A 17,019-nucleotide genomic window follows, 5' to 3' on the forward strand; every position below is an offset into this window, starting at 1 on the left:
GGAAGAAAACAATTGCATACCTCTTTTTAGAGCTCTTTTAGAATTATAAAAAAGGATCTTTGAAACGGTTTCTTGTGAGGGCATTTGCTTCTGTGTTCCCTATTTGGTAAGACATTAAGAAAAGGTTGAACTATATGGGCGTATGTGTACACAATATTGCATCATACCATATACAGTATACTTATTTTCATTTCAAACAATTCAATGCAGTTTTATTTGTACAGCACATTTCATAATACTGGATAAAGTAGGATGAGGAAGAAGGTTCTTCCTCTACCAGGAGCATATTTAAATAAATTTCCATTTTCCATTCCAGCAAAATAGAAGTTGAAAGCTTCATTTCCATTCCATTGAATAATTAGTTTGGATGTTTTTGTTGAATTATTTTCCTTAGTGGAAAACTTCAGGACGTTATGGCTACAGAGGGCATATAAAAATGAAAGAGCAAAAGCAATATGAAATAGAAGAAAAGATAGACCATGACTATGTATGTATGATAATAATGTGATAAAAATAAAAGTATGTATGTATGTGCATATATATTTTCTACAAAACTATAATGTATATGTTGTCATTATTTAATTTTTTTATAATACAGTCATTACAAATGTTCCATTTCTTATGAAAACTTACTAAACTTGTATATAGATATTTTCTATTTTCTAGCATTTTTGCAAATACAATTAGTTGAATTAATCTTTTAGCTGGTGATACATTGCATGCTGTAGCTGTTAATAATCTAAAACAGTGCTTGTCAGACTTTGCCGAACTTATCTAATAGACCTGATTCATCTCATCAGTACTAGACTAATGACCAATGATCTATGATAAGTGTGTAATAAAGATTAATTAATATACAATGTGAATGGCATAATTATATTTGCTGCTTCATAGCAATTAAAAATGGTTTGAAAATAGTAAATTGTTTGTAATTTTATTTGAGGATTTTTCTCTGTCCAAATAAACTTTAAATTAAATTCAAATGCATTCCATTATTAAAGTGTTCAGTGCATTCAATGCAATGTTTAAGGTAGAATAATAATTTAAATGATTTGTTCTTCCTGTAATTTTAAGGAGAATGTGCAGGTCTGATTTAATTCCAATGGTAAATACAAATGAATGTTAAAACCAAGGGTGCTGCTATGGTTTCCGGGCCCCCTGAACATCATTGACTCGGGCCCTCTCCCGCGATCGCGTTCCACGTTCCCGGGCCCCCTCTCCCACGCCGGGCCCTTGGAATCGTCCTAACCTCTCCCCCAATACGGCGCTGCTGGTTAAAACATAAACTTATACCAATTATGCCAATAAGCCAACGTGTACATGTAATAAACAGTGTTGTTTTATTGGGGACAGGTCATAAACTGTTGAGCCACACCAAGATTTATACTGGTTACCCCATTACACTTCTTTATCAGCACTCTGTCAGATTATTCAATGTGCAAACTATGTAAACCATTACATATTTTATGATGTCGTTTTTGTATGTGGGTTAATTTTGACAGGTCGACTATGTGTTCAATAAATAATTATGACAAAAGTGAAGGTCAAAGCTTTGTTTTAGCTGGTGTTTTTCACAATGGAGAAGACTGTTTGAATAGACCAGCTTCCTGACAGTCACAATCAGGCTGAATGAACACGCTTTATATTATTTGTTCAACATTTACTTTGTTTACCTGCTTAATTTCATTATGACTGCCTTTAGGCTGCAGCATTACAGAATACACATATGCATTGTGTGAACTGTATAATATTTACTCATTTTGTGCATTTATTGTAATGTGCTGCTCTATCAATATGATGGCAGTGGTGTACTTAAAGGCATATGGCAGGTTGGCACAGAGCTTTCACAATATCTCTATACATACTTAAGGATTAACCCTATTTAACCCTATTAAAAAAAATGCTGACTTCACTGTTTTACACTCATCTCATCAAATCATTTGTTTTTATATCTTATATCTTATGTCTCTCGACCACATTGACTCTTCTTTAATTTATAAGAATTCTAACTTTTACAGTATGTATAGTATATAATATATTAACCATAACATTTCACTCTAAAACTTACAAATAAAAAACAAACAATTCAAAAAAATGTTTAGCCTATTTTACTTAATTAAAAAAAAAACATCCAGGAAATATAATAGTACTGAATTTCATAGCATTTGACTCTTGATAGAATTTACTAAAATATTCTAATTCAAAAGGATTTTGAATTATAGGTTTTTGAAAACAACATGCAAAACCACTGCTGGAAAAACACATTTTATAATTAAATTTCTAACAAGATTTCATAGTTAGTAAATAAATAAATAAACAAAGTTGGTGCAAGTTAGGCAAGTTAAGATATTTCTAACCATCTTTTGAAATGTTGATTTAGCCTAATGATAATATCTGTAATTTTCTAAAACATTTGGGATGTCTATAAAATGTCACATCATTAATATCATTGCTAAATCACTCTAATGTTGTTTTTCCCACCAAAATGGCAGTTGCTTCATGTTTGTAGCTATGCTGGAGTTTGGAGGCTAGGTAGGCTACAACCCACAAAAATATTCTAATTTGATTCCAATTTTAGATCTTGTGACACTTTCCCGTTTATTAAGACATTTATAATGGGGAGACAACATTATGATGCATAGTACTAGTAGTAATTAGGTTTGCGGTAAATTCTTAAAAAAAAAAAAAAACATGCTAGCATTTATCTGGCATGGTACTGAAGTATCTCGTCCAGTAGAGGGCGCTGATGCGACTGTAATACTGTAACGCCACTCCAGTAGAAGAAGAAGGTCACGCCAGAATTTCGGTACAGCAGCATGTGCATTTTTGCTTCCTTGTTTATTTACCTAAGATTATATTGACGCTTGTAACATTTGTTTCTGGGCGAAGATGACCTCTCAGGCTGTACGTCTTTTCCGTAAAATGGATGGTCTGTTTGCTGTGTACAAACCGCAGGGAGTTCACTGGAAACATGTTCGTGACAGCACAGAGTCCAATTTATTAAAAGGTAGTGTCTGTGTCACTTGTGAAGTAAATGCTTATAGATAACGACTACCTTTGTGATAAATTATTAGTTAATTTAATTACATGATTATTAGTGCAACTGAAAACTAACTTTCTTCTCTTCCGTCAATGCATTCCCTGTCATCCTCCTCTGAAGCGCTGAACTCCTGTCCTCCACCAGCTCCTCAGCTTGCAGTGCAGTTCCAGCTTCTGTCCGGTGGAGAAAACAGCAGCTCCACAGATGTCGTATTATCACCCTCTATGGTCCCCACACTGGCAGACCATCCTCTAGGTTAGTGGCTAAACCTTCAAAAATATGTCCAGGTCACATAAACACTTTAGAACCATTAATAGTTTTGCATTATGACATTCTTTTCATAATAATCAAGAATGAATTAATTATAGTTTTGTTTGTTTATTAAATTAGCATACATTAAAGGTAGTGCAACAAATACTACCGTAATGTATATTTTACTATTTAAGATTTTCATTGCAGTGCTGAGAATTGGGGGCATGCATATTTGTCATGAAAGTAATGCAAATAATCTTAGTTATACTTACATAACTACTATATGTATGTATATATATATATATATATAATATATGATTGATGCATAACTGTAAATCAGTCATGCATTGTTACCTTTAAAATGATAACTTGCTTTTCCTCTGTAGTGACAGGGCCACAGTTTCATAAGGTTCACGTTGGAGTTGGCCATCGATTGGATGCTTTTTCCTCTGGGGTGTTAGGTGACCAAAAATGTTTAACTCTTAAGTTTTCAAGTGATTTAATTGTGGAATGCACTCTGTGCTCAATTCTCTCATATCTCTACCTCAGTTTTAGGCGTTGGGAAAGGAAATGGAGTGCTGGAGCATCTGTGCAACTCACATGTAACTCGGGTAAAGGTTATATTTTATATTGCGTAATAATTAATCTCACATTTAACTGCCATTTTATTTTTTATTCTGCCTGTATTTTTTCCGCTGATTGATTATGAATTCATACTAAGGGATGATCAAATCAGGACTTTTAGCAGATGTCTAGTAGACAATTTTATGCAGACTGTTGTGTTTGTTTTATATATGAAGGACTACACACTTGAAGGGGAGTTTGGAAAAGCCACTGATAATTTCACTCACACAGGCCGAGTCATTGAAAAAACCACATACGGTAATGTGTGCATTACAATATCATAACTATCATATTTGTTATGTATAGTATACAGACTAAGAATTTGTAGTAAACTTAGTGTCTTTATTTTCTAGACCATGTTACCCTGGATAAGCTCGAGAGAGTTCTTGCCATGATACAGGGAGCCAACCAGAAAGCCTTAATTATGTGAGTCGCTATAAGAATATTATTCAACATAATATTACATTTCATACTGTCTGACTATGTGTAAATATTTTAATGCATAGCATGTCTCTGAGTATGTTATTATGTCTGTGCAGGTATTCTCAGGTGGATCTGCACACTCAGGAGGCTTATGAGCTTGCAGTGAGGGGTTTATTGTATCCTCATGGTAAAAGCCCACCGATTCTGACTGGTCTGCGATGCATACATTTCAATCCACCACATTTCACATTGGGTTAGTACTCTGAATTCTATATTATGTACTTATACATAAGTTTATGTTTAACATGTGTCCTTTAACATTTATTTTTCTCATTTCAAATCAGAGGTCCAGTGTGTGAATGAGACTCAGAAATATCTGCGTAAATTGATTCACGAGGTTGGACTAGAGCTGCGGACGTCTGCTGTCTGTTCTGGAGTGCGTCGTACACGAGACGGTCCCTTCAAAGTAGAGAACGCACTCACCCGACAACACTGGACTGCTAGCAGCATTATACAAGCTATTGCTCACTTTAGCAAGGTTACTCGCAAAATCAGAAAGTCAGGAATGTACAAGCAGACTGCTGGTCAATTGAACTCAAGCGCACAGGTCCAAGAGCAAACCAGAAGTCAAACTGAGCAAATAAATCAAGAGCATGTTGAACTCTCAAGCTCTACTTCTGATACAGTTGTGGACAGAGAGACACCTGTAACACTGAGTGAGGGGAGAACAAAACATTAAGTTAAACGAATCATCTGCCTCAATTAGGATTATTTGATTTCTGAGTTCTGAGACGTATTTATCTGTTCACTATAATTTATGAATTTGTTATACGATCATCATTGTGCATCATTAAAACTGTATTTTAGTTATGTTCTCAGTGTCATCATTGATAATATTTAGGTTGTGTGTGTACTTGTTTAGCTATACTTGTGAGGGCCAAATGTCCTCACTTAAATAGTGAAATATTATGACTTTTACATGTCCTAAAGTCTTATAAATCAGTCGAATCGTGTTTCGGTTTAAATATAGTGTCCTGCACAGTTTTCTGTGAAGGTTATGTCATGAGTAGGGCTAGGCCATAGAAAATATTATTAACCATGGGAGTCTATGTGCTCACTAATACAGTGAAACCTGTGTGATGATATGATATTTCCTGCTTTCAGGAAATCATCTGTTGTACAAGGACCGAAGACAAACGTATTGACGAAAATGTAATGTCTAAGTATCGGCTGTAAAGATATAGAACGCGTTTCCTAACTATAGTCGAACTTATTTCAAAAGTGGAACCCTTGTTCGCTTGATCCAATCCTGTACGGACATTTGTAATGAAGAACTCGTTCACTGTATAATAGAAATAGTGGGTAGAGAAAGGCTATTCGCATGAACCGAGTAGGGTTGTCAAAACGACGGGACTTGGTAGCCCAGAAATGATCTCTTAAGTAGTCAGGCATGATTAGTTAAAACCAAATATTTTAAATTTAACCGTTTTTAAAGTTTCTAAATTTCTATTCTCGGCTGTAAATAATTGTTCAGACCGCTGCAGAAGTAGCACATACTCGTGTGATACTGGTTGCTTTTTGTTGTTATTGTTTATTCTGGATGAGGCATTTCTGTAGTTCATTTGAGATTGCTGGTGAAAATTTGCAATCAAATCTTTAAAATATATATTTTTTTTAATAGGATACTGTTTTTAGGGTTCAAATATCCCCAGCGGCACAAAAAAAAAGCACCGAGATTTAAATGCGTTTCAATGTGGGATTCGGCTTTTTGAGCCGCCAGGCGCCCCCTAGGGGAAAACAACTTCTAGTAATCTTCTAGTAACCACTCTATTTTCCTTCTATCACCTTGCTTTCCAACCCTACGTTACCTTCTGTGGGTTATGTGTGTCATTCCTATTATCAGAGCATAAGACGTGTCGGTTTCCAGCCGTGTCGGTGATGCGAGGGCCAGTGCGTTGGGTGTTATGGGATGTGAAGGACACTCTGTTAAAGGTCCGGCGCTCGGTTGGAGAGAAGTACTGCAGCGAAGCAGAGCGAGCAGGACTCGAGCTGCCAGCTGCGCAGCTAGAAACTGCTTTCAGACAGGCTTACCGGCAGCAATCACGCCTATTTCCCAACTATGGCAGAGCTCAGGGCATGAACAGCCAGGTTTGGTGGACTGGACTAGTGAGGGACACTTTTGCCCGGTGTGCGGTAGATGACCCTGCTTTGCTGGATAGACTAGCCAACAACCTTTATCACAACTTTTGTGGACCAGAAAACTGGGAGGTAAGGGGTATTTGACTTCTCAGATATTTTTAGCCTTTAAAATAGTTATTTTTTCTTTCAAACTCAGTATTTTAAGCGGTTTTATTACTAATTCCAGAATATCCTGTAGGGGGCGCTCGTTCAATACACATCTCAATTGCCAATTATTGTCCTCAAAAATTACTTATTGAAATAGCTTAAATGTAGGCAAGTACATACTGTTATGTTGAAGTATGCTACAATGACTTTAAAATGAGGAAGGTGGAGTTTTATAATCTCAAATTGTCACCATCAGGTGTTTCCTGATTCTAATAGCACCCTCAAGTTCTGCACCGCTTTGGGACTCAAGCAAGGTGTTGTTTCCAACTTCGACAAGCGTTTGAAAGGGATCCTGAGGGGATGTGGACTTCTCACTCACTTCTCATTTCTCCTGACCTCAGAAGAAGCTGGGGTTGCTAAACCAGACCCTGCCATTTTTACCCAGGCACTGGTACGGTGTGGTGTTCCAGCCTCCAGTGTAGTTCATGTTGGGGACCATTATGTGAACGACTACCTGACCTCACGCTCATTGGGTATTCGAGGTTACCTGCTTGACAGACAAGTCTGTCATGGGCACCTTGATGTTCCTCCACAGCATAGATTACACAGCCTAGATGAACTACCAGCTCGATTAAAACAGGATGCAGACTGAAGAGTGCACAAATTATATCCAGTGCAGCTGATGATTATGTAATGTTGCTGCAGGGTTAAACTAATTTTTAAATGGACCATATTTTTTCCAGATGCACGTTTCATATGATGAAACAAGATGTAAGCCGAAATATCAAAATGTGGGACTGGAAAACAAAAAATCATGTTCTTTTAGAAGTTTAGATTTCATGAAATTGTAATATACTGCCAATACATTATATTTTATTGTTAATCTGCCAATAAATTATATATTGTTTGTGAAAATTGTCTGATTGTTATCCACTCATTTGTAGATATAGCATCTGGTAAAATACTGGTCAGATATAAGTCCCGAAATATAAAGCTTTGACTGATAGTCTCAGTCTCTCTCTCTCTCTCTCTCTCTCTCTCTCTCTATGAAGAGTTTATTTGCAAAAACAGATAACTCAGCTTTTTTACATTTTCAAGACAAAACATGATTTTTGAAAATTCTTAAAAATGGATGTTCTTGCAAATGAACTCTTCATATATATATATATATATATATATATATGCAGAAATTAATGATCAATTGTTAACTGATCAATTGACAGATAATAAATTGATTAGGATGTGTATATAGATTATTAAATAAATTAATCTATAGTTAAAGACAAAAACGCATAAAAAACTTATGTTTGAAACTAATGTTTTCTATAAACTCAGCAGATGGCGCTGTATCAAATGTCTTGTAGTGGACTGAATGAGGGACATTATTACTTTAAGTTGGTGTGACAGTTGAACTTTATGAATTTTCATGGTCCGATAAAATCAGCTGAAAAGCAAACAAAATTATTTATATAATCTAATTGTTTGGGGTTTTTTTTTTTTTTTACATCGTTGGCCGAATCAGAATATAAATTCTTCAGCGAAATAGTTCATACAATAACATTAAAGACAATAGGGGTAGTTTCTGTAGAGTGCTGATATCATTGTTTCAGCGCCGAGGCTGCTGTGGATGGATGGTGGAGAGGGAGATCACTTAACCCTAATACTCTTATACCTCCCCATCTGCTCCAGCAGATGCCAGCTATGGTTCGACATTAAAAGACTGACAAACTGGGGCAAAAGTGAGAATGGGAAAAAAATTTAATATGAAAATGATTATGCTCTTCAATTATTGTGGAATTTGCATACGATGAGAAGATTATGAAATGAGGGCAAACACCAGCAGGACACAGACGGTGAATAGTCGCTGTTCTCTGAGTGCTTCCTCAGGCGATGTTCACATACTCGACAACTGGAATACATCCTCTTTTGTGTTTCTATCTCGCTGCTCCGTAAGCGTGTTGTGTATATTGCTGGAGTTCCCTCAGCAGAGCGCTTAAAACAAAGCTGGCTTTAGAGGCTCAGCCAGTCGGCTCTGACGGGCTGTGCTGCAATCCAACTGAAAACCTTAATGGGATTGGGAAACCCATCAACAGAGGATCGTGGTAGAAGAAGAAAGGGAGAGGAGATCGAGGTTAAGAGCAGTTAAGATGAAATATGCGAAATACAGATGGAAGAAAGACAAAAATAAAGGCTCCAAAAGAAGAGAACAGAACCACTGTTTTGGGTTCCCCACAGAACCTTTCAGTGAACAGTTCCACTAAAGAACAATTTTATTTTATTTTATTTTAATCTAAAGAACTTTCTTCCACCATAAGGAACCTTTTGTGCTGTGGAAAAGTTCCATGGATGTTAAAGGCTCTTTACTGGCATCTATTTAGCAAGTAAGGGTTCCTTCCTGGGGCACTTCACTTGAGGGAAAAACTACTTGCTTTATAAATAAATAAAATAGAATAAAATATGTGGAGAGAATTGAAGCCAAAATAGGGTATGAGCACAGAAAGTAAATTACAAGCAAAAAATAAATAAAAATACTCACGCAATGTCCAACACACAGGCACTTTGCATCATGTGGTCACTCATGCGCAAGCTTAACTGCTCTCAGCCATGATCTCTAGGGACCTTCCCCTCATCTTACAAAAGGTCTAGCCAAACAAACAAATAAATAAATTTGCAAATAAGTAAATAAAGGAGCCGAGCTTTACCCGCAGCAAAAAGAGCACTCTGGCTCTTTGTTTGACCCTTTAAAGTATTCAGATGATGGAGGATACATCTGGACATAGCGGTTTATAACTTAGCAAGGAGGAAGTGTGCTTCATAAAAAGTTTGATGAAACGAGAAATTACGATAAGAAAGAATCAGGTCCAGTCCAAAATTTGCCACACATTGTGATATTTGGAAAAATATGCAAAATTAGACAAAAGAGGTCAAAACACTCAACAAAATGTCATACAGCCAAGCATGTGACAGTCTTATTGGAATCATCTAACTCTTGCCTTCATGCTTGACAGATGATCAGTGATAGTCAAGAAAACACCTCATTCTCCATATACAGAACAACCAAAATAATATTCCCACACATTATTTACACAAAGCATTTTTGCCAACATGAAACAAGACAGTATTTTAAAGAGAACGACGGATGGTGTGTACAGTATATCATACATAAATGTCAGTCAATAAGCAGTTAACCTGGTTTAAACAGGATTCAGTTGGAACAAAGCAAGAGATGCGACACTGAGCATCATCTCTAGTCTAAGGCCAATTCATCTGTTAGTCTATGAGTGTGACATCATCATAACGGATGACTGCAATTCCACATCTGGAAATTATGCAACGACTGCATGTTACAAAACTGTTCAGTCCGAAATTTCCAATGCTTACGTTACAAAAAAAAAAACATTTCATTTGATATATCTGAGGTTTAACACTCAATTACATACATTTTCTTTTCTGTCATTGCACTCATTCACTAATTTTTCGTGAATTTTATACGCAGTCCTTATACAATCAATCACATTTGTTTGTTTATATAATAAATGTTTATAATTAAGTTACATATCAGGATCAGTCACATAGATCAATAAATAAACATAGATCAATCATCCTGAATCTGTTCTTTCAGGCTGATCAAAATCATTCACATAGACAATAACTCAAATGTTGCCCATGCTAACAGCCTAAGTGTTTAATTTATCACTTGGATGACTTTTGGGATCATTATATCAAATATTTCATGAATCTTCACACAGTGATCAGACTTCAGTAAATGCCTCCACGATCTCATAACTGAACACGGCCAAATCTAAGCCCACCAAATCATTTTCTTTTTCTTTTCTTTTTTGTACTAGATCAGTCATTTGCCAGCTTCCGAGAAGGGTTTTGATTGAATAAAACATACAATTGCATATTTTATATTTGTACCAGCACCACATTTTGACATTCCAAAATAAAGATGTATATAAACCCTCTGACCGGGTCAATCAACATTTGTTTTATAACATGAGATTGGCAAAAGTTTGGGGACAGATAAGACAATGAGAACAAAATAAACATGGATTAAAATATTTCAGTGTAAAAGTTTCCATATATCTAATATAAGCATAAGTTAATAAGGACAGTGTGCATCAAATTGAATAATATCAATAATGATTTGAGCCTCTGTATGCATATGCATGCCCCAATAAACATGATAATGGTGCACTTTAGGATACAGTGAAGTGTTTTATTCCTCAAGTGAGTTATTCCACAAACATCCATCATGGAAAACAAAAGTGTAGATCTAAAGGTGACTGTATTCACAATGTGTTTGAAATGTACATCACACAAGTGCACAGTGAAATGTGTAATTATGTGATCCGACATACATGCATCCAATCATACCATATGTGAACATGCAGATGTTATGTGACGTCATACCTTGACTAAAAACAGTGAACATACTGAGGCTCCGTTTACAAACCATTTACCCTACTGATGTTGACAAATCTTTGATAGCACATTATAGGAACAAGCACTTTTTGTGCATGAAGAAAATATCGTGTTGGATTTGTGAATCTATGCATAACTTCAAGTTACATGTCAAAATTGTGAATTTTTTCACCATAGATTTCCAATATTTTTTTTTAAAAACATAAAAAATTTAAAGTGTTGTGTAAAATATATTATTTGTCCCTCAGAGCCAGCTATAGTGTCTTATGTTTGCTGTTAATCTATGAAAAGTTGTTTACGATTTTTTTTTTATCAACATTATAAGGAGATCAAGCTAAAATAAATTGGCAAAAGAGTCTGTTGTAGTTTTAATATTACTATGCTACCTGACTGACTTTAATGTTATCTCCCATTTTTTATCCATTAACGTGATACAGCAAATAATGTGATATTATATCCTTGTTAAAAAGTATATATTAAACTACTTTTTAGTGAGTTTCACATCCCATCAATGGCATATTATTAGTGTTTTTCTTATAATAACAGTATTTTAAAAGACAAAAACTGGGAGAGTGTTGTCTTATACATCTATAACGATATTTATAGCTTTAAGATAAGCTCTGTTAGTAAGAATGATTTCTCTAAAACCTCTCTCATAGTTTTCACTTTCAGATCAGTTTGTTTGCCCATCGATCTGTACCTTATTCCAAATGGCGCTGTCTCTACATCACTGGATCCTGTAGTTGAGTTCCATGTAGCTTGTTCTGAGTTCTTCTTTCAGAGTTTCTCAGTTTTTGAGTTCCATCTTTAACTCTTGTTATTGCTGTTGTTGTTCCAAAAATATCCTTTTCGGAATGACACAGTCTGTCTGAATGTCAAGTTCCATGTTTGATTGAGTTCTCCCACTGCCCACATCGAAATGCTCTCAATATGTGCTGCGCTTACCAGCTGTGCCAGTCTGAGAAACGCAGTCATAGCGAAGTCCAGGAGTAAGATGGAAGATTTTGTGGTCTCAATTTTAAGAGAGCACCTGCGTGAGCTCCAGAAAACGCTCGTCAAACCACTGCATGAGAAAAACACAAATGAAAAATAAAGGCATTAAATCATTGCAAGCAATGTAGAAACCTTTTTGTTCACATAATAAGATTCTAGGAATAGGGAAAGCAGAGGGGTTTGATCAATCTACTCCAAAACACTTTAGAAATTAATACCTTGTGCATAAGGAACATTTTCTGATGAGACGAGAAGACAAGAAGATGGAAGTGAAGAGAAAATTGACAAAACATACACATATGTAAGACAAACATGACACAGTGTTTTACTTCAAACTGATGACTGTCATAATGACATAATGTATTGATATGTTACTGTGGAAATATTGTGTATTTCTATTACCTTTTATGTTATTTACTCAATATGGTATTATCTTACTCAAAATATTATGTATAATCATGAAAGTAATCAATATACTAATCAATATGTTTAGTTATTCTCAATACTGGATGTCTTAATGAGGATTGTATGTATGAGGGCCCTTCCATTGGGCAGTGTCAGTGGTTTACATTGGATTGTACCAGTGAACTTGAATAACCCAATGAACTTTGGGTGATTTCCAAGAGGTTGACAGTAACGAGTAAACAGATTTGATGTATGTCTCATGGGACCACTGCCAACCAATGGGAAGCGGCAAAATGAAAGTTTTTAAAAAATGGCTGATTTGGCCAAATTCCACCATTAAAAGATGGACCAGGTGTGCTAGTAATAAATTGTGGCAAACCAGACAGGCATAACCAATAAAAAACCGGAACTACCAACTTTGGTAAGAGAAAAAGGGCATTGAAGATTGGCTCCGCGACACAACAGAAACAGCCACAGTTCTATCTAACAATTAGAAATGCCTGACATGCCTGACGAAGTATGTAACAACATCCTGTTGACAAATCTAATTAAAGGTTTGCAATACTCTGTCAACAAGCATCACTGTGAGCAGACTGGCAGAGATAACTGAGGGTATTTGTATGGACAAAATTCCAACAATTCCATTTCTAGTTGCGTAATTATGTCTGGGGATATTCAGTTCCTCCAGTGATTACACATAATCTGCCCACTAAGACAAGGAACATATGCTCACAACATAACATGAAATATGCTACCAGGCTAAAGTTTAGATACACTTGACTGAATTGTTTTTAAAAAATCATTTCATTTTAAAACTTACATTTTTGAAAACAGTTTTGTAGATTTCTACATGTGATTTTTCTTAAGAACAAAATCGTATTTATTTACTGTTCAAATGTTTGGGATCAGTAATGTTTTTTGAAAGCAATTAATACTATTATTCTGCAAGGACAGTAGACGGGAAAGACTTTTAAATTGTTACAAAAGATTTCCATTTGCAATAAATGCTGTTCTTTTGAACTTTCTATTCATCAAAGAATCCTAACAAAAAAGTATAATGGTTTCCAAAAAAAACTATATCTATAAAAATATATATTCATGATAATAATAATTAGAAGAAATGTTTCTTCAGAACTAAATCAGCATATCAGAATGATTTCTAAAGGATCATGTGACACTGAAAACTGACTGGACTGAAAAATTCAGCTTTGCATCGCAGAAATAAATTACATTTTGAAATATATAAAATACAAAACTTATTTTAAATGGTAATAATATTTAACAACAGTGCTGTTTTTACTGTATTTTGATTAAATAAACATGGCATGTTTAGCATAAGAGACTTCTTACAAAAAAATAAAACCGTAAATAATAAATAGGTGTGTCCAAACTGGCAGCGTTTATCTACATCTTTCAAAATTCAAAGAAAAAAGGGTAGAAGAACAGTTTTCAATCTTTTTAACTTAACTATGAGTTAGACAAAAGAACCAATTAAAAGCACTGACACATTTTATGCCCTACAAATTTCAAATAAAAGTTTATTAGCCTATGTTTCACTATGACCAACTATTAGTCTCATGATCATTGACAGTCTTAGGACAGTGACAACAGATGGCTAAACTAACAGCTTAAACCCTTGAGCAAAGACAAATCATAGGCCATTAAAAGTTAAAGGCCTCACGCATATGCTGGTCTCAGTATGCAAACACCCCCTGTTGCTGATCATAATTAGACACCGCATGACACTTAACACATGACACTACAGCTCAGCAAAAAGCTGTGTAAAAATGGAAATGTAGCACCAGAATACCTGTTTCTGAGTGACAGCAGGATGTCCCACCCGTCAAAATACTCCTAGGCTTCTCCGACCAACACGAAATGGTGTTACCTCGCCCACAACCACCCCGTCTCCACCAACAACTACAGAGACAATGTGTGAACTCTACAAATGACCTCTTTCTCCTTCCACAAAAAAACTGTATTGCACAGTTAATTCAACAAAGACAGATATCAAACCAAACAAATAACCTGCTCTTAGGAAATTACGATATATGCTAGTATACATAATCAGATTTCAAAAATTGAGCACTTGTTATTAACTGTTTTCAACATTGATAATAATAAGAAATGTTTCTTGAGCATTAAGTTAGCATATTAGAATGATTTGTGAAGGATCATGTGACACTGAAGACTGGAGTAATGACATCTTTGCCGTCACAGTAATAAATTACATTTTAAAGTTACAGATATACAGGTAAATGAGTACATTTAAATGCGTGCTAAATGAATAATACTCACTTTAGTAAAGTGCAGAGCAGCATGAGTAGAACACTGCCCACTACACACAACACCAGCATGGTGGCCACGGTCTGCTGCCTGTGGTTAGACGCCACCACAGCCAAGAGATCTGCATGTTCGCATCGCATACCTACAAAGCCAGGATGACATCTACACAAACAAGACTGACTTATTATAATTGAAAAAGAGGGCTTTATAAAACTAAAGCCAAATATGAAAATATGCATGGGAAAACATGAGTATTCAATAGATGTTAGGTAAAAGCATTTCATTCCAAAATGAGGAATCTGCCAGTATCATGCTCATAAAATCAATCAAATTAAAATTGACTATAATTCATTTGACATTTTGTGGTGAACTATGACATACGGATGTGGATACAGAGAAAACAATAAATTCCCTGACAACATTAGGACTCATACCAACTCAGACACAAGCACCAACACAGATTTGAATACTGCTATTCTGCCACATTTATACACGGAAACACAATTTAGGACAAAACATGCTTGTCTTGACAAGGACAGCTTAACAAAAACGCTGTCATTTATCCAAGTCAGTCAGCAATCAAAATGCATGTCAGACCGTTTAGCCGTTTAATCTCATTATTATGTAAAAATACAAAATTAATTTGTTTTTAAAATCTGACATCAACTACAATCATAGAATTAGGATTTCTGGAATCTTCTGGATATTTAATTTTTTATATCTTAATCTTTTTCTTCAGTGATCAAGATTCAAAGCATTTGATTTCATATAAAAACTGCCATAGCAATGCTGACAGAGACAGCATTAAATAAAACGGCACTTATCCAGTCTCTATACCCTATAGCGACTAAAAATATATGGCAGGAAATAACGCAGGAAAAACACATGGAAAAAAATTTATATTCAGTTTGAAAAAAGACCATCTTCGAACTTACACGCATGCAGGTGTTTCCTCCAGTATGAGAAAGCGGCATGTGCCATGAAAACAGAAGTGGCTGTGGGAGTCCGGGCAGTCATCGAAGTGAGAGTGGACAGCGGCTACTATAAATTCTTCAAGAACAGAATAAACAGAAGCTGGGTTTAATATGGACATAAATAACAATTGCTTGTTTAATAAAATATATATAAAGATCTATGGAAGAATTACTTAAAAATGTATTTGCAAATGTTATGCCTGATGACCAATAATAATACCACTGCCCATTATTTCAGTTCTATCATGACAACTCTCAGAAAATTTTAGCATGGTGATGGATATGACAACGTTAATGTATTTGGTCTTGGCAGAACAGATCTGCTACGCTGCTGAATTGCTGCTGCTGTTGGTTATTGCTGTTGTTGTAGATTATTGCTGCTGCTAAGTAAGTACAGGAACTTGCTACTGCCAATACGGTGCTGTGAATATTTAAGACATACTGCTGCTGCATAAGCAGCATTTTTAATAACCAGTAGCAGATCTATACAGGTGGAGCTGGGGAAGGTGGAGGGTTTCAGAGCAAATCTTCCGGGACACACCAAGCCGACTGTTGTCGCCTAAACTGTCCATATCAGCAGCTATAAATAGTATATGTTCGCCATTCAAAAGGAGAAACCAAAACTAGGATATACGAGATATACGCAGATATACGAAACGTAAACAAAGCAGCGCTTGCTTACCATTTTGAATATCAGTTACGTTGATAACTTTGTTAATTTTAAGCGGGTCATGTTGTTATGAAAATATTCACATATTGGAATGCTTGGGAAAGACCAAGTAACATTAGAACGGCCTTCTGTCTGTGCCGCCTTCATTTACTTACTCATTTTCATCACTTTTGCTTTATTCTCAGGCACTGACTCGTTCGCTAAACTGAGCATCAAATCAGAGTTCTCATTCGCACCAACATGTTGAATCGGGCAAAGTGCTGCTGACATGAGGAACACAACAAACAAACTAGCCCGACAGACGCTCACCGATGGCCAACCGTCGGCTTGGTGTGTCCCAGGCTTAAAAGCATGCTGCGAAATGCTCTAGTGGATGCTAACCAGCTATTTAAATGTAAAGCAGCAAGCTTATTGGCTGTGTATGCAACATAAACCAATCAGATTATGCCCAGTAGTTTAAAGCTGTGAATATCATAATTTTGCATTAAAGGGGTCATATGATGCGATTTCAATTTTTCCTTTCTCTTTGGAGTGTTACAAGCTCTTGGTGCATAAAGAAGATCTGTAAAGTTGCAAAGACTAAAGTCTCAAATCCAAAGAGATATTCTTTATAAAAGTTAAGAGTTAACCACGCCTAC

General features: G+C 35.7%; 3 protein-coding genes across 4 annotated transcripts; 2 read left to right on the forward strand and 1 right to left on the reverse strand.

Moving 5' to 3' along the window:
- Nucleotides 1-2,736: 2,736 nt before the first annotated feature.
- Nucleotides 2,737-5,195, forward strand: LOC107673580 (probable tRNA pseudouridine synthase 2). 2 transcript variants are annotated; one of them, XM_016467217.1, is made up of 9 exons: nt 2,737-2,806; nt 2,890-3,007; nt 3,161-3,295; nt 3,679-3,753; nt 3,842-3,903; nt 4,093-4,174; nt 4,270-4,342; nt 4,456-4,592; nt 4,684-5,195. In XM_016467217.1, exons 2-9 carry the CDS (start codon nt 2,890-2,892, stop codon nt 5,076-5,078), a joined length of 1,077 nt encoding a protein of 358 aa, XP_016322703.1. In that variant the 5' UTR covers nt 2,737-2,806; the 3' UTR covers nt 5,079-5,195. The 2 variants fall into 2 exon arrangements, with proteins under 2 accessions (XP_016322703.1, XP_016322704.1); XM_016467218.1 differs by having other exon boundaries at nt 2,756-3,007.
- Nucleotides 5,196-6,190: 995 nt separating this feature from the next.
- Nucleotides 6,191-7,509, forward strand: LOC107673581 (haloacid dehalogenase-like hydrolase domain-containing protein 3). The gene is made up of 2 exons (XM_016467219.1): nt 6,191-6,607; nt 6,882-7,509. The coding sequence occupies exons 1-2, from the start codon at nt 6,278-6,280 to the stop codon at nt 7,275-7,277; spliced, it is 726 nt and encodes a 241-aa protein (XP_016322705.1). The 5' UTR covers nt 6,191-6,277; the 3' UTR covers nt 7,278-7,509.
- Nucleotides 7,510-9,505: 1,996 nt separating this feature from the next.
- LOC107673582 (protransforming growth factor alpha-like) lies at nt 9,506-15,753 on the reverse strand. Its single transcript, XM_016467220.1, has 5 exons — nt 15,673-15,753; nt 14,750-14,899; nt 14,262-14,371; nt 12,265-12,285; nt 9,506-12,116 (listed from the first exon to the last, which is right to left on the reverse strand). The coding sequence occupies exons 2-5, from the start codon at nt 14,875-14,877 to the stop codon at nt 12,109-12,111; spliced, it is 267 nt and encodes an 88-aa protein (XP_016322706.1). The 5' UTR covers nt 14,878-14,899; nt 15,673-15,753; the 3' UTR covers nt 9,506-12,108.
- Nucleotides 15,754-17,019: the final 1,266 nt, after the last annotated feature.

The sequence above is a fragment of the Sinocyclocheilus anshuiensis genome, unplaced genomic scaffold, assembly GCF_001515605.1.
Source record: "Sinocyclocheilus anshuiensis isolate Anshui unplaced genomic scaffold, SAMN03320099.WGS_v1.1 scaffold44, whole genome shotgun sequence".
Taxonomy (NCBI): domain Eukaryota; kingdom Metazoa; phylum Chordata; class Actinopteri; order Cypriniformes; family Cyprinidae; genus Sinocyclocheilus; species Sinocyclocheilus anshuiensis.